The 24,247-nt window shown below is 52.6% G+C and overlaps 1 protein-coding gene across 1 annotated transcript; it reads left to right on the top strand.

The window, feature by feature from the left end:
* The first annotated feature begins 2,990 nt into the window (after positions 1-2,990).
* VPS25 (vacuolar protein sorting 25 homolog) lies at positions 2,991-12,109 on the top strand. Its single transcript, XM_065422613.1, has 6 exons — positions 2,991-3,078; positions 4,712-4,857; positions 9,472-9,525; positions 9,964-10,052; positions 10,737-10,812; positions 11,420-12,109. The coding sequence occupies exons 1-6, from the start codon at positions 3,032-3,034 to the stop codon at positions 11,533-11,535; spliced, it is 528 nt and encodes a 175-aa protein (XP_065278685.1). The 5' UTR covers positions 2,991-3,031; the 3' UTR covers positions 11,536-12,109.
* Positions 12,110-24,247: the final 12,138 nt, after the last annotated feature.

The raw sequence follows: 24,247 nt of genomic DNA, 5'->3' as shown, positions 1-24,247 counted from the left end.
TGTGTGTGTGTGCACGCGCGTGCACCCAGCCTGTCGGATAGCTGCACTATACCTGGCTCTCCAGTCTGGGGAGCCGTGGCCGGTAGCCCAGACCGGACCTCTTCTCTCTTGCCAGCCCTGCTGCTCTCCCTGGCCTAGTTGCTGGGCGGCCTATGCCCTGAAAATGCTGCTGGTTTAAATGTCAATGCCTCCTCCATGCTGAGCATGGGACGTGTGGCTTAGCGGGCCCCTCCTGTCCGCCTGGGCTGCTGCCAGTCCGGGTGGCACCCGGAGCCAAGGGGGAGGGGAGCGCCTCCGCAGCAGCGTTGCTCTCAGATCCAGACCGAGAGTCAGTCCCATTCCGGCGCGCAGCCTGGCCCCAGTTTGCCACAGGCCCTCGAACGTGTGGGTGGTGGCTCCAGGCAGGAGCGTCACAGAGACTGGGAAGCACCCACGGGGGTCCTGCCCCAGCTGGGCCGCTTATCTGCCTGCATCCACCCGGTGAGGTGGGGTGCACCCACAGTCAGCTCCCCCCGGGTTCAACCCCACTTCGCTCCCTTTGTGGGGCCAGGCGGTAGCTCGTTCTTGCTGGGGTTAGTGTGTAGGGTGGGCCGTGACTCCCTGACTTTGTTCCCTAATGCTCCCAGCCTCACCAGGCTCCCAGTACTGTCCCCTACTGTCTGGGCTTGGACAACCCTTGACCAGGAGTCGCTCCCGAGGGCTCTGGGTGGGCACCAGGCCTCCCTCCTGCCCAGCAAGGCAGCAGCACGTGTGCAGGAGGGAGATGAGCCTGCCGCTGCAGTTCCCTTTCCTGCCCAGACAGTCGGGGAACAAAGCCCCCAGGCCCTCTCCGCTGGCTCCTTCCTTCCTCCTCTCGCCCACCGGCCGCTCCTCGCAGTGAACAGAAGTGCTCTGGGATGCGACACTGGGGTCTGGCCAGGTCTCTGCAGCTCCCAGGAACACCCTGCGCTGTGTCCCTCTGGGAGAGCCTCTGCTTAGCTGACAGCAGGGGCCCAACATGGCCTCAGAATGACCCCTCGGGCAGAGGAGGGGGGAAGGACCCAGTGAGCATTTCCAGAGGGCCCTCAACAGCTCTGCCGCCCAGCAGTCAGGGCACAGTCTGCCACAGGGGATGGAGGCTCTCCAGGCTGGGCCCAGCCTGTGTCACCCCATGTCCCACTCTGTTCTGATCTGAGAGCAGGGCTCCCTGCTGGCACCTGGCTCCTCCCAGAGCCGCGGGCCAAGGTGATGAGGGGAGTAAACGCTGCTGCTGTCAACCCTTGTGCATGAAGCTCACTCTGGGATGTGCAGGCCTGCAGTGACGGCAGCGTGCAGGGGCCCAGACAGGGCAGAACGGGCCAGGTACTGGCTGCTCTGCCCTCCTCATCGGGCACATGGACTGCCCCCCCCCCCGAAGGAGCCCGGGCTCCGAGCACTGCCGGCATGGCCACTGCACTGAGGATGGGGACAGGCTCCAGCTCCCAGGCAGCTGCAGCCTGGATGGACCATTTGGAGAGTCACCATTCGCCTCGCTGCAGTGTCCCAGCCCAGCCGCGGCCCTCAGACAGTGCCATGCAGGGTCAGTCACCTCATCCCCCACCCCGTCTGCCAATGCACCATGCTCCGGCTGGGAGGGCAAGGCTGCCCCTAGTGACCAGTACACCCCAGTGCTGCCAACTGTCCCTGACGGGGGAGAGCAGCTCCCTGGATTCCTGCCCCTGCTGTACTCCCCACCCCAGGGGTGATCTGGAGGCCTGGTGGGGGCAGGAAGGGAGCCAGGGACAGCGAGGCGCCGGAGGCTGTGGGGAAGAAGCAGGGTGACTCTGCAACCACCCAGGGGAATCCTAGGTCTGCGCAGCAGCCTTTGCGGCACCCGGTCAGGGATGAGGCCACGCTGGGATGGTGCAGGGAGCGTGGGGACTTGCCCCATTCCAAGCACCTGGAGGGGCCATCTCTCCCAATGCCAGTCGCTGAGAGCAGCGGGTGCCCCTCCCGCAGAGCACCAGGGGACTTTGTGAGAGGGAATGAAGCAGCCGTGGCTTCACGAGAAGAAGGCTGGGAAGGAACAGCGAACAGGCAAGGGGCTCAAGGGCACCTGGATGGGTGTGGGCAGAACTGGCGGGATCAGTTTGAAAAGTGCCCACCTGTGACCCTGCCATTCCTCCTCCCCAGGATGGCAGCAGTCCTGTCACATGGGATAGGGCAGTTCAGAGAGACAGTAAACACCCAATAGAGACCGGTCTGCCAGGAATGGGATTGCTGTGCAGCTGGGCACATAGGCCCCAGCCCTGCCCCTGCAGACAGGCCTCTGGGATGGGGCTGGGAGCTGCTGCAGCTGCATTTCCAACCTGGCCAGGACGAGAGAAAAAACTGATGAGAAACCCTCTTCCCAGGATATTCACAAGCTGGTTTCTAACCCCAGGATACTCGTCGGTTCATTGATCTGCCAGGCCAAGGCCCACGTGCCGGGATCCAGCTGCCTCTCCCAAGCTATGAGACTGATGCTTGGCACAGTCACCCCACATGCACACAGCTAGGGCCCCTCTCCTCGCCTGCAGCTCTGGAGTACCCTGGCTGATCTGAAGCCAGAGGCACATGTCCAAGTGCCCCCCAAGGCCGAGCCGCTTTATGGCCTTTCCAGGGCAGCTTTAGGAGCGGATCTTAATGCTCTGCGCAAACATTCGTGTATCCTCACACTGCCCCCGAGCAGTCAGTCCCGTCCACGCTGTGCAGCCGGGGAAACTGAGGCAGCGAGAGGCACTGGGACGTGCCCAAGATCACAGAGCATGGCAGAGACCCCTGACGTCCTGGCTACCAGAGTGGGGCGTACCCCACAACTAAATAAAGCTTTGTACTGACCATGCCACCCACCTCCTGCAGCCATAGCTCACGCTCCCCGCAGCCTCCCCAGGCAGACGGGGCGGAATGGACCCTGCCCGGAACCTTCCTTCCAGGCTGAGGGCGGGACGGAAACCGATGACGCGGACCGGAAGTCAGTGCAGAGGACCGGAAGTCGGTGAGGCGGCGGTTCCGGGTTCGCTGGGTGGCGGAGATGAGCTTTGAGTGGCCCTGGCAGTACCGCTTCCCCCCGTTCTTCACGTGAGTCCCCGGACCGGCCGCCGGACCGCCCCCGCCGGAGCCCCCCCGCCCCCTCGGAACCGCCCCCGCCCCCACAGGAGCCCCCCGCCCCCACAGAGCCGCCCCCGCCCCGACGGGGTCCCCCTGAATCTCCCCTGCCAGCCCCGCTCTGGGCAGGCCCCTCCCACCCTTTGAGCCCCCCCGCCGCGCCCCCTTCCTCCTGTCACCCCAAGGCCCCCCGTGCCGGGGCCCCGCGCTCTGCCTCCCGCACCGAGGCGCTACGCGCCCCTCTGGCGTCTGCATGGACCCGGGGCCGAACTTGCATTTTGGTGCCCATGGGCTCTCCGGCCTCCCGTCCCCCCAACCCCTTCCCCTCCCTCCTGCACCCCAGCCCCTGCACTGTGCCCCGTCACTCCTACCCCTGCACCCCTCTCCTGAGCCCCTAACCCTGCATTCCCCTCCTGCACCCCCCTGGGGAAACTGACCCACCTGGCACTGCTGCTCCTCTGCCCCGGGCACCCCCTGGGCTGCATACGGAGAGGGCAGGAGAGCAGCAGCTGCTGATGTCTCAGCACAGCCCAGGTGGGGAAGTGACCTGAATGCAGGAAGCCCTGGTGTTGTGTGTGTTGTGGGGAGTGTGTGTGTGTGTGTGTGTGTGACAGTGTGTATTGTGTTGAGGGGAATGTGTGTGTGCCTGAGTGTATGATTGCGCTGTCTCTTTAAGAAAGCACTCAGAGTCAGGAGGGAGGGATAGCTCAGTGGTTTGAGCATTGGCCTGCTACACCCAGGGTTGTGAGTTCAATCTTTGAGGGGGCTACTTAGGGATCTGGGGCAAAAATCAGTACTTGGTCCTGCTAGTGAAGGCAGGAGGCTGGACTCAATGACCTTTCAGGGGCCCTTCCAGTTCTAGGAGTTAGGATATCTCCATAAATTATTATAATTATTATTATTAAGGCTTATGTTCAGACACAAGCAGCCTCAGGACCCATATAGGCAGCAGCATACACAGATTCCCCCTGTCCCGTCACTCCAGATCAGTGGAAATCAGGTGCATGGGTGAGGGGGACACCCTGACAGCACCCCCCCCTAGCAGACAGGACACTGCTCCCAGTCTGGAGTGGCCTGGGGTGGCTCTGGGGAGGAAGTGGGGGACAGGAACAGCAGTGGCTGCACATGTGGAGGGGGGGAACCCCTGCTCCAGAGGAGTCACCTGGCTTGGACGGCTGGTTGTCCGGTTGTCCAACTGCCCCCTGCAGCTCCAGTGTCTCCCCCCTGCCCTGTCCTGCCCCCTCTCCAGCGCAGCTGCTCTCCTGCCTGCCACCTTTGTCAGCCCAGCTGGCCTTCAGCAGGTCAGGTGGGAATCCAAACCCTGCGCATGGTGCCCTCTTTGGTGGCCCATCCTGGTATTCCGCCCAGGTGGCATCTGGAGTGGGGGCAGGTGTCAGGAGCACTGCTGGAGGTTTGCCTCGGGATTCATCTGTTGATGTAGCCGCTGTTTGCTGAAGCTTCAGGTTCCACTGACATTATGGTGAGGTTTGCCTGGAGGAGTGGCTTGTCTGACTGCATTTGTCACCCCCTTAAACCTCTTTAAGCCCAGATCCTGCTGTGCCTGGAATCAGATGTTGATCAGAAGCACCTCTGTGTTTGTTTCTAGATTGCAGCCCAATGTGGACACCCGGCAGAAGCAGATGACAGCCTGGTGCTCCTTGGTGCTGTCGTACTGTCGCCTCAACAAGCAGTACACGATGACGGTCATGGAGGCCCAAGAAAGCCCACTGTTCAACAACAGGAAGCTACAGCGTATCCTTCACTCCCATGCTGTTTCGTTGCCCAGGTTGCTGTGGTGGCTTTAATCCAAACTAGGGCTGTCAATTAATCGCAGTTAACTCACGCGATTCACTCAAAAAAATTAATTGCGATTAAAAAAATTAATTGGGATTAATCACATTTTTAATCACACTGTTAAACAATAGAATACCCGATTGAAATTTATTAAATATTTTGGATGTTTTTCTACGTGTTCATATATAGTGTATTCTGTGTTGTAATTGAAATCCAAGTGTATACAATTTTTTATTACAAATATGTGCACTGTAAAAATGATAAACAGAAGAAATAGTATTTTTCAATTCACCTCATACACGTTCTGTAGTGCAATCTCTTTATTGTGAAAGTGAAACTTACAAATATAGATTTTTTTTTTTGGTTACATAACTGCACTCAAAACCAAAGCAATGTAAAACTTTAGAGCCTACAAGTCCACTCAGTCCTACTTCTTGTTCAGCCAATCGCTAAGACAAACAAGTCTGTTTACATTTGCAGGAGATAATGCTGCCCTCTTCTTATTTACAATGTCATCTGAAAGTGAGAACAGGCGTTCGCATGGCACTTTTGTAGCCGGCATTGCAAGGTATTTATGTGCCAGATATGCTAAACATTCGTATGCCCCTTCATGCGTCAGCCACCATTCCAGAGGACATGCTTCCATGCTAATGATGCTCATTTAAAAAAATAATGCATTAATTAAATTTGTGACTGAACTACTTTGGGAGAATTATATGTCCCCTGCTCTGTTTTACATGCATTCTGCATATATTTCATGTTATAGCAGTCTCGGATGATGACCCAGCACATGTTCATTTTAACAACACTGTCACTGCAGATTTCACAAAACACAAAGAAGGTACCGATGTGAGATTTCTAAAGATAGCTACAGCACTCGACCCGAGATTTAAGATCTGAAGTGCCATCCAAATCTGAAAGGGACGAGATGTGGAGAATGCTTTCAGAAGTTTTAAAAGAGCAACACTCTGATGCGGAAACTACAGAACCTGAACCACCAAAAAAGAAAATCAACCTTCTGCTGGTGGCATCTGACTCAGCTGATGAAAATGAACATGCGTCAGTCCACACTGCTTTGGAGTCTTATCAAGCAGAACCTGTCATCAGCATGGATGCATGACCCCTGGAATGGTGGTTGAAGCATGAAGGGACATATGAATCTTTAGTGCGTCTGGCACATAAATATTTTGCAATGCCGGCTACAACAGTGCCACAAGAACGCCTGTTCTCACTTTCAGGTGACATTGTAAACAAGAAATGGGCAGCATTATCTCCTGCAAATGTAAACAAAGTTGTTTAAGCGATTGGCTGAACAAGAAGTAGGCCTGAGTGGACTTGCAGGCTCTAAAATTTTACACTGTTTTATTTTTGAATGCAGTTTTTTTGTACATAATTCTACATTTGTAAGTCCAACTTTCATGATAAAGAGATTGCACTACAGTGCTTGTATTAGGTGAATTGAAAAATACTATTTCTTTTGTTTTTTTTACAGTGCAAATACTTTGTAATCAAAATAAAATAGAATAAAGTGAGCACTGTACACTTCGTATTCTGTGTTGTAATTGAAATCAATGTATTTGAAAATGTAGAAAACATCCAAAATATTTAAATAAATGGCATTCTATTACTGTTTAACAATGCGATTAATCACAATTAATTTTTTTAATCACGTGATTAATCACAATTAATTTTTTTAATCACTTGACAGCCCTAATCCAAAGCAATAATTTGAGGTGGATTTTACTGTCTCTGTAAAGCAATCGGTAACCACTGGAGGGAATCCTGGAGAACCGTTTGGGTTGGGACCAGGGTGTGCTGAGTGGCACAGTTCCCTACAGCAGTAGATGGCTGCTGTGTCCAGGACTCCATGAATACAGCGCAGGGACTCTCAGTTACTTCTGGCAGTTACAGAGCAGAACTGTTTGCAAGATACACATTCTTCCAGGTCAACAGCTCTGCTCCTTGGCCCCAGACCAGCAGGCTCATTCCTGCAGTGTTAGGCAGTAAATAACATTGTATCATCAGGGGCAGGGTGTTCTGCGTTGTAATCCTCCTTTGAGGAGTCGTGTCTCTGTGCTGCTGTCTGCATGGACATTAAACTTCACAAGGACTCCATGTAAAAAGAGGGATTTTTCTAAGTGTCATTGGCCAAAATTCCCCCTTCCAGGGCCAGCTTTAGGGAAAATGGCGCCCTGGGTGGACTTGAATTTTGGAGTCCCTGGCGCCCATGGGCGCCCCCCCCCCCCCACCACCATTGCTCCGGCCCCCATAGGTGCCCCATCACTCCTGGGCTCTCACCTCCGGGCCCTGTAGCCTCTCCCCAGTGCTTAATTTGTTTTGAAAGAGGTAAGCGCTAGCTGAGTGGCCAGAGTGCAGCAGCTGCTGGCTGGGTGCCCAGCTCTGAAGGCAACGCCACTGTCAGCAGTAAGGCAGAAGTAAGGGTGACATGGTGTATGGTGTGTTGCCACCCTTACTTCTGCACTGCTGCTGTGGCCCATGGCGCCTAGCACTCAGCCTGTGGCTCAAGGTGGGCTTCGCGCTATCACATAGGGGCTGCATCTTGCTGGAGCCCACAGCCATCCTGCAGCCTTCTGGCCACTCCTGGCTCACCAACAGATTTTGGTGGGAGGGGCAACTTTAACCGTGATTCCAGGGCCTACTTAGGCACCTTAAAACTCTAGGGTTTTTTCCCCCCCCAGATAATAACAGTGCTTCTGTCAGCTAATTTCGATCTAATTCCTATATAAAGAAAGAAAAAAATATACAAACACCGATTAAAGCCATATTTTCAGTTTAGAACAATCAGGAGATAATACAGCAAGATATTCCCAATCCCTACCCTAGAGGTATCAGTTCTGGAGCTTCAGAAACAAGTTTGATACTTTGTACACTATCTTTAGTAGAGAGAAATAAAAAATACATAAAATCTGCTTAAAATTTGCTTACTTTCTCTAACAGACAAACTCTGTGTTACTGCCATTATCTACTCTGTTTCAGTCAATTGTTTTTCACTCCACTAAAAACATATTTACTTAATTTTAACAAACGTGATTGCCGATTTCTTTTCTATTTTATTAAGAACGGGAATTTATTTTTCTAATTATTTTGGCATTTATATTTACCGATCGCAGTCACGTATGTGACTTACTAACATTTGACTCCATCATGACTATTAGTATCAGACTTGGAACCACATTTATTTTCGTACAAATTTTAAGTTATTTTACAGATATAACTAAAAGTACAATTTGAAAATAAGCGACTTTCATCTGCCCAGTGTCTGAAGTTGTGTTTAGCTAATTGTTTTTAAACTGGCACTGCTACGGTGAGTAAAAGCAAAATTTACATTCTAGAAGGATACTGTTATTTGATTGTAGCACTGTAAATAATGAATGACAAAGCACAATATGCTAATAATAGAAATAATAATTACTCCAGCCAGGACAGGTTAGGCATTTTAGAACTCGCTACTCAAAGAATTAAATTTAAGCATAAGAAAAAGAAAATGATGAAATGCACAGACCAGTCAAAAAACTAAAATAACAGCACAGTAATCTTTAACGAACTTTGAAAGAATAAAATGACAGAGAATATATGTGCATTGTGCATTTTGACGGGAAGTACCAAGAAGTAACAACAATAATAATAGAAGTGTGTGTGTGTGTGAGTGTGTGTGTCAGTGTGCTGTCTCTTTAAGCAGAGCCCTCACCAACCTGAACGCTTGTTCAGACAGCAGCAGCCACCGGCAGCAGCCACTCCTGACCCAGAGGCAGCGGCACAGACAGGGTTCCCTTGTCCCCCCTCCCCAGCTCATTGGAGACCGGGTACATGGGCGGGGAGACACCCCGACATCAGTGCTCTATGCAGCAGACAGGAGGCAGGCTCTTGATTCCGAGCAGCTTGGCCAGAGACGGCTACAGGGGGGGGGCCAGGAGCAGCAGAGTCTGCAGATGGCAATGGAGCAGGAAGGGGGAGGAGGGGCTCCCCTGTTCCGGAGCAGTTACTTGGCTGGTCCAGCTGCCCCCCTGCAGCCCACGTTGTCAGTCCGCCCTCGCTAGATGCTGCCGCTCACCTGCCTGGCTGCCTCCATAATCCCAGCTGGCTCTCAGCAGGTCAGGTGAGCGAGACCACGCAATGCACCTCTGTGCTGTGCAGGGTGCCCCGCTGAGCACGGCGCCCTGGGTGATGTCCTCCTTTGCCCACCCCTAAGGCTGGCCCTGCCCCCTTCCCCCACTTTCATCCAGCCTGTTCTGTATTTGTCATGTGCTGCCATCCACCCCAGAGGTGGCTGCATTTTGATGGGAATGTGGTTTTTGGCTTGTATGCGGTTTGTGAGGCGCGATGGAATCCTCAGTGCTGAAAGGTGCCTGGAAATGTTACATGGATTTATTATTTTAGAGCTTTGCTTATTTCCGTTATTTAGGACTGTCAGGGCATGCCTTGCGTTCGGTTCCTTCCCCCAGCCAGTTTCTGCTGTGAGCCATGTTAGAGATGGTCACACATCTAACATCATCCTCTGAGCTTTGCCTGTGCTGCTAAATCGCACTGAATGTTTCCTTAACCCAGAACCAGGGAAACTCCCCATGGAATCCATACAAGTTGTGTTAGAAGAACTCAGGAAAAAAGGTGGGTGAAAATCTCTGCCGAATTGTCTGTGACTGTTCATGTTGCCTGTGCTGGGTGTGTCAGCAAGACCTGTGTCTAATTTCCCTCCTAGTGCTGAGAGTCGGGCTGTGCGACTGTCCCAAAACAGTCTGGGCACGGATGTACCACTCCTATTGGACTCTCCCTGAGTTCCAGTTGTTTTTCAGTGTTGTCTCTGTTTTCAGAGTTCCTTGTCCCTTTCCTTATGCAGCATCGCAATCCGCTGCACTGGGAGAGGGAGAGTCGGGCCCAGAGGCAGGAGAGATTTTTGATTTGAATGTGGGGGTGGGTAGGAAGCAGGTGTGAGTGACAGGATGAGGTAGAGATGGAGCTACATACAGACATAGCGTGCACCTGTAATGAGGTGTCATTCTTGATTTGGGGCCCTGTGATAAATACACCCTTTCCATTGCATTTCAGGGAACCTAGAATGGTTAGACAAGAACAAATCCAGTTTCCTGATCATGTGGCGGAGACCAGAAGAATGGGGAAAGCTCATCTATCAGTGGGTGAGGCCACAGAAGCTTTGATACTGTACAGCCCATGGTCCATTTCTGTGTATTGGGGGGGGGGGGCAGCTCTCATTTCAGACTCGCTGCAAAAGGGTCTGAACCAAATTGCTGATTTGACATCTCACCCGCAACCAGCCCTTTCTAACCGACAGTCCCACAGGTGGATGGACGCTGACAAATGGTCTGGCTTGTCATTTGTGAAAAATGCAACTGTCAAATGTTGGTGCCCTGATTCCCCACTGCCTTTACCTTTGTGGGTCCCATTTCCCTCTGCTGCAAGGAGGTGTAGGGCTCTCGCAGTGGTGCACACCTTACATTATGTAAAAAGCTGTGATAGGCAAGTGAATACACTGTTCACACCCATCTCCCCGTGAGTGTGGTTGAGAGTTCAGTAGTGAGCACAAAGCTGCTGTTGCACTCCCCTCCATGACACGAGTTCTCATTGTAAAAGTCGTTGTCAGAGTTGGAGAGAAGGAATAAAGGATGGCGGGACAGCGACAGGGGTTGGACTGCTTTCTCCACAGTCAAATCTCCTTGTCTGAGGAGTTAGTTTGTTTGCCAGTAAATACTGACTGGGTTCCACTCCATTGAAATGAAGATCCAGCACTGATCTCTGCTGGGAATCTTAATTGTTTGTAAGACACAAAAGTGAAATTCTCTACATTGCTCTTGTTTTTCCAGGTGTCTAAGAACGGCCTGACCAACTCTGTATTCACACTCTACGAGCTGTCCAATGGAGATGACACAGAGAATGAAGGTAACATCACTTCTTGTGTGTTCTGGGGCTGCTTTCCAGAGCACAACAGTACTGTAAGAACAAATAATTTGTACTGCCAGGTGACAATTTTAATGGTGAAATTCTTTACAGTTGCTTGTAGTTGCTGTATGCTCTCTCTGTATTTTGGGGCTCACATTGTTCACCACTGAGAAGCGGGGCTGTAAGCTTTATTCGCTACCCACCCTGAGATCTCCGTATCATTAGTGTGTTTTCCCTGCCTGTCACCGAGCCTCTCTCCCTTCACCATACCAAAGCTCTGTCCTCTTGTTCCTCTGGGTCCAGGGGGGTTGAGTTTTCTTCCTTGTGAGATCTGCCTGGCTCCCTTGCAGCTTTCAGGTCTGTGCTGAAAGCTGCATTATCTGTTCCTTCTCTGTTTAACAGCACCCAGCTTATCTCTTTCTGACGTGGTGGCAGCGGTGGCTTGGATTAATTGTGCTCTTTGTTACGCTCTTGGGGTCTTTGAAAGGTGCTCTGTAAGGCACCTCCTAGTTTGCCATCATTAGTCGCAGACTGCTGTGCGTTGTGTTGGTTTTGAGGTGTGATTCTTATGGTTTCTATTGACTAAGGGTGTTTCATCCTTCCCTAGAGTTCCATGGCTTGGAAGAGTCCATGTTGCTTCGTGCCCTGCAAGCCTTACAACAAGAGCACAGGGCTGAAATTATCTCACTCGACGACGGCCGAGGCGTCAAGTTCTTTCAATAGGCACCCCTCCCTTTCCATCTCCTCTGACTGCTAAAGTGTTTCTAGCTTGAAAGGCTCAGTCTTCAGGCCTGGAATCGAGCAGTGACTGGAAGCAGCTGCATATTCTGACCTTCTTGGGGCAAGGAGAAGCTGTGAAGCCTTCCGAAGACATGACTTTTTCTTAGAAATCTTCAGAGATCTTCTGTCGTTCTCTACTCCCTGTTGATTCTGTTGATCTGAGGGGTTAAAGCTGCTCTAGGTAGATTCAAGAGGAACCGCTCCAGGAATGATGCGGAACCACTCCAGTTATTGACCCTAGTTCCCGTGAAAGTAGCTGAAGAGCAGGCACTGGCAAGCCAATCACACGGCTCTTCAGCTGGACGCTGGTTAGTTGAGTTTGGCTGTCAAAGGGCAGATCTCTCGCCCCGTTCCGGTCACAGAGTGCGACGAGCAGAACCACCGAACCGGTGACAGCTTTTGAGTTATAAAATATGTCAGCAGAAGAACGAGAGGCGTCACTGTGAAGCAGACGGAACCGGGGAGGTGCCTGGGAATTCATTTGGCATAATTAAAAGAAGGTGTATTTATAGAGCAGCACTGGGTGGTTTTTTTGCTTCATTGGTAATGAAACTGAGGGTTGCTTTTCTGTCAGATTAGTGGCCTTACATTGTAATTCTGCGTTGAAAAGGCTGTGAAGATGGCAGCCTACTGGGGAGAGGGGAAGGGTTCCCAGCGAGTCTCTCTCGCTGATTCCAAATCCAGTGGTCTGTCTTTGTAAGTGAAAAGATGCCTTTTCTAACTGCCAGCCCCACAGACAGTCTGGGCTCTTTCCAGCCTGTGTCCTAGGGTGTGCAGCATCACCTGGGCACTCCTGCCTGTGGCTAGAGAGATGGAGCAGGTGTGACAGGGCTGCTCTGTAGCAGTGATGGGTAGTGGGAGGGGACAGTTTGGTGTTCAGACCCTCTGCCCTGGTGACGATGGGTGAAACAGCAAGAGCTCAGCTCAATTCTGCTGGACAAGTCTTAGCTGTGTTTTCTGGGGCAGCACAGGACAGTTTGCCCTTCCCTGCCCTTGTCTAAGCAGCATTCGGCACTGGTTCAGCTGCAGCCCTCGCTGACACCCCTTGTCAACAGCAGGTAATTTTCAGTGCTGACAAGGTGCTAGAGCCCGACCTGAGTTTGTGGGGCTGGTGGCGAGAAAACCCTTCTGCACTGTAATGGGAACTCATGTGACTTGGAGTCAGTGGTACACACGCCCTCGGCTCACATGCTGTCCTTCTCACAGGTGCGTCTGTGTCGACCTGCACTTGGGGGCTTTGGTGTGACACCTCAGTTCTGGGGCCGTCTCTTACTGCTGCCCTGAGTGCTGCTTTGCTGGTAGGAGGTGTAGTCAGATGAGGCCCTAAAACATAAACTCTTGTGTCAGAGGCCCAGTCTGAGGCCTGAAGCCCGAACCAAAGCACTTCCAGGCATTGCTAAGCAAAAGCTGGGCTGTGAGCCAGAGGCAGGCCCCACTCACAGAAGTTGGCGAGAAGAGGGCTGCTAGAAGCTGGTGCATCCACACATAAGTGCTAATCAGAGGAACTTGTGCCAAGATGGCATCAGAACACGCCACAGAGATAACAAGGAACAGGCAAGTGCATCTTAAAGACAGGGTCAAAAGGACAGCATGATGGATAGATCTGTTTAAAACAACATGATCAATGGAGGAGCAGCACCCTAATACGTCAGTAGGGATAAGTAATCTGTCCTGTAACTGTATAAAAGTAAGTCCCGGAGTGCGCATCTTTGTCTGGCCTAGGGGGCAGTGAAAAGTCCCGCCACTGACTGAGCTGGTCCATTGCCAGGGGGCACAAATTCGTAGTATGTCTTGTAAAGTCTACGGGAAACTATTACTGTGCTCCATTTAACAATAAACCTGGTGCGGGTTCCTTCGTACCTTACTAAAGTCTGTGGTCTTTGGGGGTTCTCTTGGGGTCTGCTGTGTCAGCGATCCGCACAGAGGGGACACGCACACAGCCGACTGTTGTCATCATTGAACAAGAGCAGAGCACCACACCGGTAGCTACTGACAACAGGAGGCCTGGCTCCTGCAACCTAGGCTCTGAGGGAATAGCTCTGGCCTCATTCCTCTGCACCAAGGCGGGCGGTTTACACAGGGCTAATGCGGTCTCCAGTCCTGTCTGGAGCTGATCATCTCTCCGCAAGGACTTTCCTGGGCTGTGAATAAACAGCAGGATAGCACAGTGCCCTTGCATCCCCCTCCCCCAGCAGCCAGGACGGCTTGTTTCTTGGACAATGAAAGCCTTAAACAATTGGTTTTATTAGCCGTAACCTTAACCCTTTGCTTCCCAGTGCTGCCTCGTTGTTCCTCTCTCAGGTGGTGGATTTTGACGGCTGTTTTGACGAAGTGGGTTGTGACTCCTTATTTAAGGCACTGATGTGTGGGCATGGTGCTCTCATGTGACTTGCCACCCACCCCATCACATCTCCCCTGAAACTCTCAGAGAGGCAGCTGAGACTAGGAAACTTCTTGGTCTGTTTCCCTAAGTGCTCACAGTTTCCATCTCCCCGCAGCTGACGTAAGTACTGAGCAAAAATAGTCCCCCTTCCGCTGGAGCCTGGTAATGAGTGGGTAAGGAAAACAGACCCGAGCCCACCGTTGTCTGTGAGCCGCAGCCGAGAGTCACTGTGCTGGGGGCCGACGGGCGCCCTGGCTTGGCGTCTCTGGCTCCCGTCTGGACAGAGCCGCAGTGGGTGGGTGGTTGTGCTCCCGAGCATCAATTCGACAAGTCTGGTTTGTTTTGCCCAGCAGAGGGAGCCAGTGCACTCCCTGCAGAGCCCGCAGCCAGCGCCTCCAGCCCCACACTGCCCTAGGACAGTGCCCCACTCACTATTCTTTGGTTAAACGCGTTTTCTCACTGGCTTCCAGCCCTCCCCCAAGCTGACTGCAGACCAGATGGGTGCTAGTGAAGATCTCTACTTCAGGGTCGGCTTTGGTTCCTCCCTGTTCTCCCCTCACATCCAGGCTCCTGCCAGTCTCTGCTGTTTGCCCTCTCTGTCCTCACAGCTAACGCTGTAGCTCCTGCACCCTTCCCCTCTCCAGCCCCTGTGCCCTCCTCTCTCTGCTCCCTTCCACACACGGCAGCAAAGGTTCTCTTCCTTGGTGGCTCTGTGCCTGGACAGCCCCGGCTTCCCCACATGCCTGTAGTGGGGATGGTACCAGCAGGGTTACAAACCTTCTTGTCTGTGACCCTGAGCCGTGAGTCTTTAACAAACAGGCCCAGGGTGTTTGTGTGTCTTTCCTGTTCACGTGGCTCAGAGCTGCTCCGGGCCTTGCATTCCTGCTAGAGCTGCCTTCCCTGTATGTACCCTTGCTCTCCATGACTGAGTCTGTGTTCTTAATTAAACAAGCTGCTGCCTCAGGAAAGAGCTGATGTGGCTTTAGATAACCCTGTAGCCAGCACGCTGTATTCCCTTTTGTCCAGAGTGCTCCGACACCCCTTCCCTGCCCGGTTCCAGTCTCCCAGCTAGCTAGTTGCTCGTCCCCTCCATCACATCCAGTCAGCTCTAACCTGGATGGCGAGTTCCTTGGGGCAGGGACTGTCTGTATTCTCTGACCAAGAGCCCGACCAACTGCCCGTCCCGTGGAGGAAGGACTGGACTGTCTGAAGGGGCCAGGTAGAGCAGCACTGTGCACGGTGCAGTCCTGTGACTCAAACTGCTGCGGCCAGCTGGTATCGCCATGTCCCCCGGAGCCCAAAGACCCTTGCAGGATCCCAGCGGAGCGACTGCTAGCCTTGGCAATGCAAACAGAGCCGGCGGCGGGAGGGATAATAACCAGGCTTTTTATTGTCATCAGACATTGATTGTTTGGCATCCTTATCTGTGTAGCGTGCTTGACTTGGCAGTGACATTAGAAGCAGCCTGGCTTGCATGGGTTGGAGTTGCTTTGGGAGCCCCCAGGTGCTGCGTGGAGCTGGAGGAGATCTCGTACAAGTGCCAGGAGGGAAATAGCTGCATATGCATCCGAAGAAGTGGGTTGTAGCCCACGAAAGCTTATGCTCTAATAAATTTGTTAGTCTCTGAGGTGCCACAAGTACTCCTGTTCTTCTAGCTGCGATTGCTGTGCTGTTAGCTAGGTCAGAACCATGTCTCCGCAAACAGCAAATGAGCTACTCAGCCAAGCCAGGGGTGAGACCAGGCGTTTGGCTTCCCCAGCTGCCTGTTTTCTCCCCCTGCTGTGCTGTGTCTGACACCTAGACTGCAAGCTGTACCACACCCGCCAGCTGGATTGCTGTGGGTTGTTCTCTGGCCTGGGTTACACAGGAGGTGAAACTAGATGGTCCCCTCTAGCCTTAACATCTATGGAAAACATCATTATTGTCATTTCCAGATAAGGCCTGGAGAGCAGAGACTAGCCCATGGTCATGCGGGAGGGAACAGAACCCAGGCGTCCTGACACGCCGGGCCGGCTCTAACTACAAGACTCCACTCCCTTCCCTTTATATTTCTTGACAGCCGAGGAAGAACTCCAATGATCTTCTGTGAGTAAAGCAAACGAATTGGTGCACATGGCGAGTACAACCTCCGCCCCTGAGCTCGGAGGAGGAGAACTGCAGTGTGTGCGCTGCAGGCCAGGGCTGGGACTAAAGCCCAAGTAGGGGGAGTGCTGTCAAACGGCGGGGGAAGAGGGAAAGAGCAAAGCTTGAAGAATCACAGCGCCTTCACGTTGGGCTTTGCCACAGAAGTGTCAGAAAGTTGCCCAAAGGGGCTTCTGCTTCCTTGGGCTAGAAGAGCGAACCAGGAGCAGGCAGATAACAGGCAGCCAGTTCCGACAGCTCTGCTGCGGAAACCTACACTCAGTAGTAGTTGAAACGATGGCGAGGATACCTCTCCGTGGTCCATGGCAGGAGGGTACTCTGCCTGTACAGGGGTTCGGCTGCTGGCACCCAGGCAGGGAGCCGGCAAAGCCCAGCTGTGCAGAGCCTGCCGGGTGGCTGTGGGGGATGGCTGCCAGGGAGAAGCAGCAGTAGGATCAGGTTTCACCCATTCCCACTGTAATGACACAAGAGTCTGGGCTCCGGATGGGGGATGGGGGCCCCACACTCAGACTCAGCAGTGTGGAGCCTGTTTGGAGCCTCCCTGTTCACATTGTGGGGCAGTGAGCCCTGGCTGGCCCTTTGGACACTCCCAGGGCAGCGGCTTGTCAGCTTCCAGTGGAGGCTCTGCTGCTGCACCAGGGGCTGGGGTTAGGCAGGTCTCTCTGGGGCTGATCAGGTGCCCTGCAGCTCTGAGATCACGGCTGCAGCTGGTCCCACTGATTACAGGCTATCTGGCCAGGGAAAGGTGGAGCGTAAGGGGCCCTGGGCTGAGATAAGGGCACTATCAGGCCATGCACACCCAGCTCAGACCTGCTCACGGGCTTGGGGCTTTTTTTTAAATGCCATCGGTTATGATCAAGTGTCGTTTCAGTTTGATCAATTCTGACCCCTTGTCTCTGGGGTGCCCTGAGTCTGCACTGGCCCCAGAGCTGTGTTCAGGGCTGGAATGATGCGTCTGTCTCTAACTCCAGGCTAAGGAAGAGTCAGGAGAGGAGTTACCTGGCTGGAGTTGAGGGACCTCCCTGGGTAGGTGCTTTAGGGGACTGATCGTACATAAGATCAGGGCTTGAGCTCCAGGAGGAAAGTGACCCGTGTCACACCCAGGAACTGAGAATGGGAAGCTGAGAACTCCCCCAACCACACCCCTGGAAGCACATGGCTCCCTAGTCATTATCCTCATCAGGAGCTCAGGGATTCCTCTCTAGCGGTGGGTGGCATCACCAAGCCCCCAGCGCACGCAGAGCAGGGAGCACACCCTGCCAGGAAGCAGCAGCGTCAGGCAAGCATGACACTGCATGTTGCCTGGGTAGGCGAGCGACTCTGCTGTGGACGTGCAGCTGGGACCTGCTTGAATTTTTCTGATCACGCACAGTTCTCCTGACATCCAGTCTTGTGCCATTCTGCTCCGTCAGCCTTGCGAAAGGGTTCAGATGGACTGGACTTTGAGGCCCTTCTCAGCAGTGTTGTTAATTTTGAGTCTCTAATGGGATCTGTCCACCCTCAAGATACACATGGCAGGGCCAAAGCCTTTCCCATATGTGCAGAGGCTGGGGCGAGCCCAGGACGCTACCCCGCCAATGCCAGCCCAGCCAGATATGTGGTTCCCCAGAGCGTGTAGTTGATTGAAATGTGCGTCCCAGTCTTGTGCAGGGGAGCCCTGGGGACCATGACCAGATGCTGAGAGGCGCTGAGTTCAGTGGGCGCTCAGACCTCCTCCCTGCTCAGCCCCATCGCAGCCCCTCTGTCTCCCTGCCATGAACTCCGAGCTCACAGGAGATGGATTCTGGCAGCATGGGAGCTAATAAGCAAGACAGTGGAGCGCTCAGCGGAGCAGCGTTCCCTTTGATTAGTGACCTAATCCCCCAGGAGAGCGACGGCCCAGCTGGCAGCCGAACACATAGGAAAGTAGGTTACGTTGCTTGATTAGAGCGGGCCTTCAAAGAGCAGGGCTGGCACCGGCACTGGCACGGGCACCAGGGGCCACGGAAATGTCACCCTGATAAGACACTGAGTGTTGTGTACAATCCCTGAGCTCTAGGGACCAGCTCTCGATTAAGGGCTGGGAGTTTCCATTCTCAGCCCACGTCAGGCTCCATGTGGTGCCCCAGGGTTAGGTCAAGAGGAGGTGGCTGGAAGGTGCCCGTCTCCGGCTGTATTGTTCCTCCACCGTGCAGCAGCCACACCCCTTTCAGCTGTGGCGAGTTTGGGGCTGGAGTCTGAACTCCTTGGGGCCTCCCCAGAGGTGGCATGATGGGACAATGCCAGGGCAAGCTCCCTTTGCCCTGTCCCTCTGCCAGCATGATTCCCCCTCACCCGCTGCGACCTCCGTGGGTGGAAGAGGAGTGTTCATTCTCCATGTTCATCAGGGCTTGGCCCCTCTGCTGAGGCTGCTGGCAAGAGGCCTGATCCCAGAAGTGGCTTTTGTGATGGGGACGACCTGGCTGCCAGAAGCTGAGCTGAGGTCCCCACCCGATTCAGTGCACACAGACCCCTGAGCCCTGGCAGCCGGGGTGGCTCCCAGCCAGCTCCGGATACGTCCCAGTGACCTGGAGGCAAAGAGGCCTGGTGCCCCAGTGCCAGCCCTTCCCTGCAGCGTTAACACTGACATCCTGTTAGCTCTGGAGCTGACCATGTATCCCAGGAGCTCAAATGCCAGGTGAGCTCCCAGTTTTCCACCTGGTCATCAAGCCTGGGCTCTGTACAGCCTTCTAGACCTGCTCTGGATTTGGTCCCATTTCCATGCACTGGGCCAAGCCCCATAGCTTATCTAACAACATTCACCCAGTGCTCGGTGGTGGTGTCAGTGCTGAGAAGGGAGCGGGGAGAGGGAACCTGCTTTTCCTCTGCCGGGGGCGTCTGACATCTGTCTGTGGCAGAACTGGTTGTGCAGCAGGGTGAACAGCACAACTGGCCCTGCTGTGCCTGCGCCATTGGGAGGTGGCAGCAGTCCTGACTCTCTCGCAGGGTTTCTCTCGCAGAGGATACAGTTCTTTCCCCGTGTGATTTTGGAAGCAATTGGTTTGCACCAGTTGGTGCCAAGATAAATATCCTCCTCTCCCTCCCCCAGCCCTGAGCCGCATGGTCTAGTGTCCCTGTCTCTGAGCTGCAGATGATTCTCCCAGGACAGCTGCAGAAAAAGCCACCCAGGGGCTCCCCCACCCTACCTGTGTACATCAGGCTGAGGATCCCTGGCTTTGCTAAAAGCCACTGCCAGGACAGGAGAAGAGTGAAAGCAATTACTGGCCTTCCTGAGCAGGGAACTTTATAAACCTGCCATACGCTGCAGGAGCAGGGCAGCTGCAGCCTCATTCCCGCAGCTCTGCCGGGTCCTGGAGGGAAGGCAAAGCTTGCACCAGGCATGCTGCTTCCTCTGGCTGCCCTTCACTGCGGGCAAACACCCGCGTGGCTTTGTGCCCAAACAGGGGTATTTGGCAAGTGAATCCGCTGGGAAGGGAAGCCGGGCCAATGCGTATCTGCCTACGAGAGGGAGCTGTGTGAGGGGCAGGGATAACCTACCCCCTTGTGGTGGATCTCAAGAAAAATGTCACCTCGTGTGTGCTTCCTCCGCCCAGGAGGGAACATCGTTCTGCAGCGCTGAGCGCCCAGGTGTGTGGTCTGTCACAACGAGGTCCCCTCTCTGCCATAAGAACAGTGTTTGCCACACTGGATCCGACCATTGGGCCATCTGGCACCCTGGCTCTGGCTTCAGAATGCAGCGACACCTTCCTCCCCTGACCTGGCATTGCTGCAGGGGGAGTTATTCCACACACGTTTCTGCAAGGTGCCCATGCCTGTTCTCCCAGCAGCACGTGCCCCTAGGGAGCAGAGGCGTGGGGTGATTTCTTCTCCCAGCTCACACACCCAAGCTACACATTAGCAATTTTCAAGCAAGGCGAGAGAGCGGGTCTCAGCAAAGGGGGTGCTGGCGGGAGAAGTTGTGCCCAAGCCACTTGGTCACTGAGCAGGGGGGAGGTGACGCTTTCGGGAACCCGCCAGTGTTCAGGGGATTTGCAGTTTGATCCCGGACCTATCCAGGGCTTCTGCAGAAACAATATTTCATTAAATGTTTCTCGACCCCTCCCCCCCCCCCCAGTTAAGGGGATTTGCAGTGCTGCACGTTAACTAGTGCTGGGTTGTGAACTTTAGCCGCTGCTCCGAGGATCTGTGTATATTGTCCTGGAAATGGGGTTTAGTGGCTTTAATCTGGGTGGAGGACACTGCTGGGCTGAAATCGTTTCTCTTATCGTTTAGTAGAAACAATCTGACTTTAGGGGAAATAAATTAATCTGAGCTACAATTGCTTTGTATTTTGTGTCAATGTGTTAAACAAACGGAGAGCACCCCCCAGTTTAACTGTAAAGGCAACAGACGCTTGTCCGTGTGCAAGATAAGGGCTGCTGGTCCCGGCCATACACTCGTTAATAGCTCACAGCTTAATGTCTTTATTGCACGCGCACTTTGCTATTTTCACCAGGAGCTAAAGCAGAGCTGGCTGCAGACAGACACAAGGGCCCGATACCTTGAATCACAGCTGCACAGAGCAGGAGTCGGCTCCGGCAACTTGCAAGAGGGAGGCAGCTGCTGCTTTCCAGTAAACGTGATGCTCTGAAGCCTCAGGTTAAAAGCGGTAAATAAATGACGAGAACAAGCACTTTGCTACAGCTCAATTACACCTGCGTCACCCCGCTGCCTGAGTCATTTCACACCATAATGGAGAATGGACTGAGGGCCTGGAGCTAGCTGGGACCCAGTCTGACTTTCCCAGCTCTAGAAGGAGAGGAGAGGAGAGGCATAAATTAAGCTCCCTATAAAGGATCTGGTCTGATCAGGGCCGGCCCTAGACCAAATGGCGCCCTAGGCGAGGAGCATCTTTGTTAAACTTTTGAATACCTTATTTTTTACTGCATTTGTAGCCCATTTCATGAGTTAGATGCATGATTTAGCCCTGTCACATAAGACGATAAATTTGCACGCTAGGATCTGTAAATCTATGTATTCATGCCATATGTAAGCAAATAAAAATAATTTGTTTCCTCTAAATGTATAGAAACTTTTTAATTTTAAGAGTAATTGAAATGTACTAACATCAAGAAATTGAACTGTGCACCAACATTGGGTGGACATAATAACATAAGAGCGGCCAGACTGGGTCGGACCAAAGGTCTATCTAGCACAGTATCCTGCCTTCCGACAGTGGCCAATGCCAGGTGCCCCGAGGGAATGAACAGCACAGGGAATCATCAAGTGATCCATCCCCTGTCGCCCATTCCCAGCTTCTGGCAAAACCAGTAATAAGTAGTGTTCCAGTAGGTGACAGCCTTAGAATGTTAACCCTAGTCCTGTTCTTTTTGCGGATACAGACTAACACGGCTGCTACTTTGAAACCTAGTCCTTTAGTGCCAAAGGTCGCTTTTCTCGCCTTTGCCCTCACGAACTGAAGCAGTGTCAGATCCAAAGACAGGCCAATGGCACTTTCAAGCGCTAAAATAGCAAGCGATGTCAATCTCTCATTAGCCATCATCCATCGAAGATATGTTTTAATGAGCCTGAGCTTTGAAAAGCTGCACTCACCACTTGTGACTGTCATTGGCAGCATGAGCAGAATCCTCAAAGCTATACACACATTAGGAAAAGTGTCCTCCAGCTCTGCATCATGCATGAATTGGAGAACTTGGAGTGGAACGTGCTTCCCGTGTGGCAAAATGGGATGGCTGTTGTCCAATTCGACATAGAGGTCTTTAGCATTGATGTCCGAACACTCCCCATGTGTCAGCGTCCGCTGAAGGTCCAGTGAATTGTTCAAGAGTCTTTTCCTGTCCCCTGGCAGCTTACTAAGGTCATACAACCCTTCCTCCCCCCCCCCCGCCTTCTTTTCATGGTGCTTCATTTGTCTGAACCTTTCTTCAATGGACACTCATGCAGTGTCAATGAGTGAGCAAAAAAACTCCCTCGTGAATTTTTCTTCCAAGCTTCCCATCACCTCATCTCTGCCCTCGTAACCAAACTGTCTCTTCTTCTGATGAATACAAGTTTCCTTGAAGACAGGCTCAAATCCTCAGTTTTCCACCATTTCTTTGGCACTAGTGATGGCATCTTCCAATCTGTTGTCTCTGTAGGCCTCAATGAAATCAAGGCAGCTTCTCATTAAGGTTGCGATGTCGGAGTTTGTAATGCCTTGCTTACAACATTTTCTTGGAACAGGATATTGGGCCAAACCACAGTTGAGACCAGAAATTTGAAGTGAGTGATCTGGTTTGCCAGGCTTTGTGCCTCATGTCGGATTCTGGCCCTGGCTTTACTCGACTGCGCCGGTTCCACTAGGGTGTCATAAACCTCAGTCACTTGGTACCACACTGGCCTTATGCTGTCTATGCAGCTCTCCCAGCGAGTGTCACTTAGCGGTTTCAGGGTTAGATTTGAAACATTGTCCGTGAGGATCTTCCACCTGATCGCTGATGCTGAGAACAGGGCATATATCCTTTGCAGTAGTCCGGAGAAAGAGATTGAATCTAAAGAAGATGACGCTGCGTCTGACACAACTAGGTTGAGGGAATGGCAGCCAAAGCTGTTTCTGTCATCACGCGAGGCTGATTCTTCCTTATCCTTTCTCTCCTTTTCATGTAAGCCAGATTTTTCTCTATTACTCCGCTTGTCACGTGAGCCACACTCTCCTTCACGCCGCCAGGAAACCTGGACGATTCTCCATCACTTTCCTCCCATTTCCATTCCTTATCTTCAAGTAAATCTGCTAATTCCTTACTAACAGGAATTCTGTCATTTACGCTTCGCTCCTCAATTTCTTCTGCATTGGGACAATTGCTACTGCCTAAAGCCCTGTCTGTGTTGTTCTGTTTCAGATATTTTCCCATCAAATTTGCCCCTTGCTGCAAACTAGATTGCAATTGTGCTTTTCACTTCCTATACTGAGCTCCTGAAGGCTTCTTCCGGGGCATCTTTTATTTCCTACGGGGGAAAACAGACAGTATTAGGGAGAGCAAAAGTCCATGTTCTGCAGTCCCATCAAACAGTACGTGTTAAGCATAGCAAAAGAAGTAACTATTTCTTTTATATTGCTGCATAGATAGGGATTCGATAGATATCTCTGGTGTCTCATTAAATATGTCCTTTATTAGGCGCTACTTATACTCTTCAAGTCTTAAAACAAATACACTTTCACAGTTACACAATAAAGCAAGATTCACAATATCGCAGCTGGGCTTTCACTTCATTCTTGTATCTCACTGACTGACTGGCGACGCCACGCCCCGTGAGGGCTGGGCTGACAACGTTCTTGGAGGTTCGAGGAAAATGGAGGTATCTCAGAAAGTTTGGAAGGTTCCACGAGATTCTACAGAAGTCCAGAACATTCTAGGAGGTTAGTGAAAAATGAATCCACACACGGAATACCTGGAACATTTTACTTCAAACGTTCTATTTTCCCTTTTGTCACTAAAAACAAAAACAGCCTCCCCAAGCCCGGCACGCCCCAAGCCCAGCACCCCATGCAGTCGCCTGCACCTAAATCCGGCCCTGGTTCTGATCACTGCGCTGTGACAGCGCATGGCTGGCTCTCCCTACTCCCCTCACTGAGCACTGGAGAGTTACAGCCTCAGCAGAATAACGTGCAGCCAAGTGAGGAAGACGTGACCAGTGGGGACTCACACAGGTTAATTCTCCTGTTTCCCTGCAGCACCAGCATTTTAGGGGGCGCTTCCTTGGTGTGGAGGTGTCTGGGTTTGTGGATCAAGCGTCTCCTCCAGCAGGAACACCCTCCCCAAGTGCGCTGCAGAATAGACAGCCGAGGAAGGACCCCTGTCTAGCAAATGGCTCTGCGCTGCATACAGGAAGGAACTCATGCCATCGCAGGGCAGACCTGTGTGACATCTATGAGAATAACAGCAGCACTTGTCATCCACAGATCTCAAAACACTTTACGAAGGAGGTCAGCAACATCATCCCCATGGGACAGACAGGGAAACTGAGGCCCAGAGAGAAACAGCGATTTGCCAAAGGTCAGTGGCAGAGTCAAGAACAGAATGCCCTGGACTCCCCAATCTAGGCCAGTCTCCTGCCTCTCCCAGACATTAATGCTGCACATGTGGGAGGAAAGGACTTGGTCATTAGTTGTGC

The sequence above is a fragment of the Emys orbicularis genome, chromosome 25 (assembly GCF_028017835.1).
Source record: "Emys orbicularis isolate rEmyOrb1 chromosome 25, rEmyOrb1.hap1, whole genome shotgun sequence".
In the NCBI taxonomy this organism is placed as follows: domain Eukaryota; kingdom Metazoa; phylum Chordata; order Testudines; family Emydidae; genus Emys; species Emys orbicularis.
The sequence above is the reverse complement of the archived record's forward strand: the minus strand, read 5'-3'. Positions and strand labels throughout refer to the sequence as shown.

What these genes read in the sequence shown, in the direction of transcription:
- VPS25 (XM_065422613.1), top strand. Translation starts at nt 3,032, where the DNA reads ATGAGCTTTGAGTGGCCCTGGCAGTACCGCTTCCCCCCGTTCTTCAC. An exon ending in CGCTTCCCCCCGTTCTTCAC is followed by an intron (nt 3,079 to 4,711) that starts GTGAGTCCCCGG and finishes GTTTGTTTCTAG; the next exon opens with ATTGCAGCCCAATGTGGACA. An exon ending in GAAAGCTCATCTATCAGTGG is followed by an intron (nt 10,053 to 10,736) that starts GTGAGGCCACAG and finishes TTGTTTTTCCAG; the next exon opens with GTGTCTAAGAACGGCCTGAC.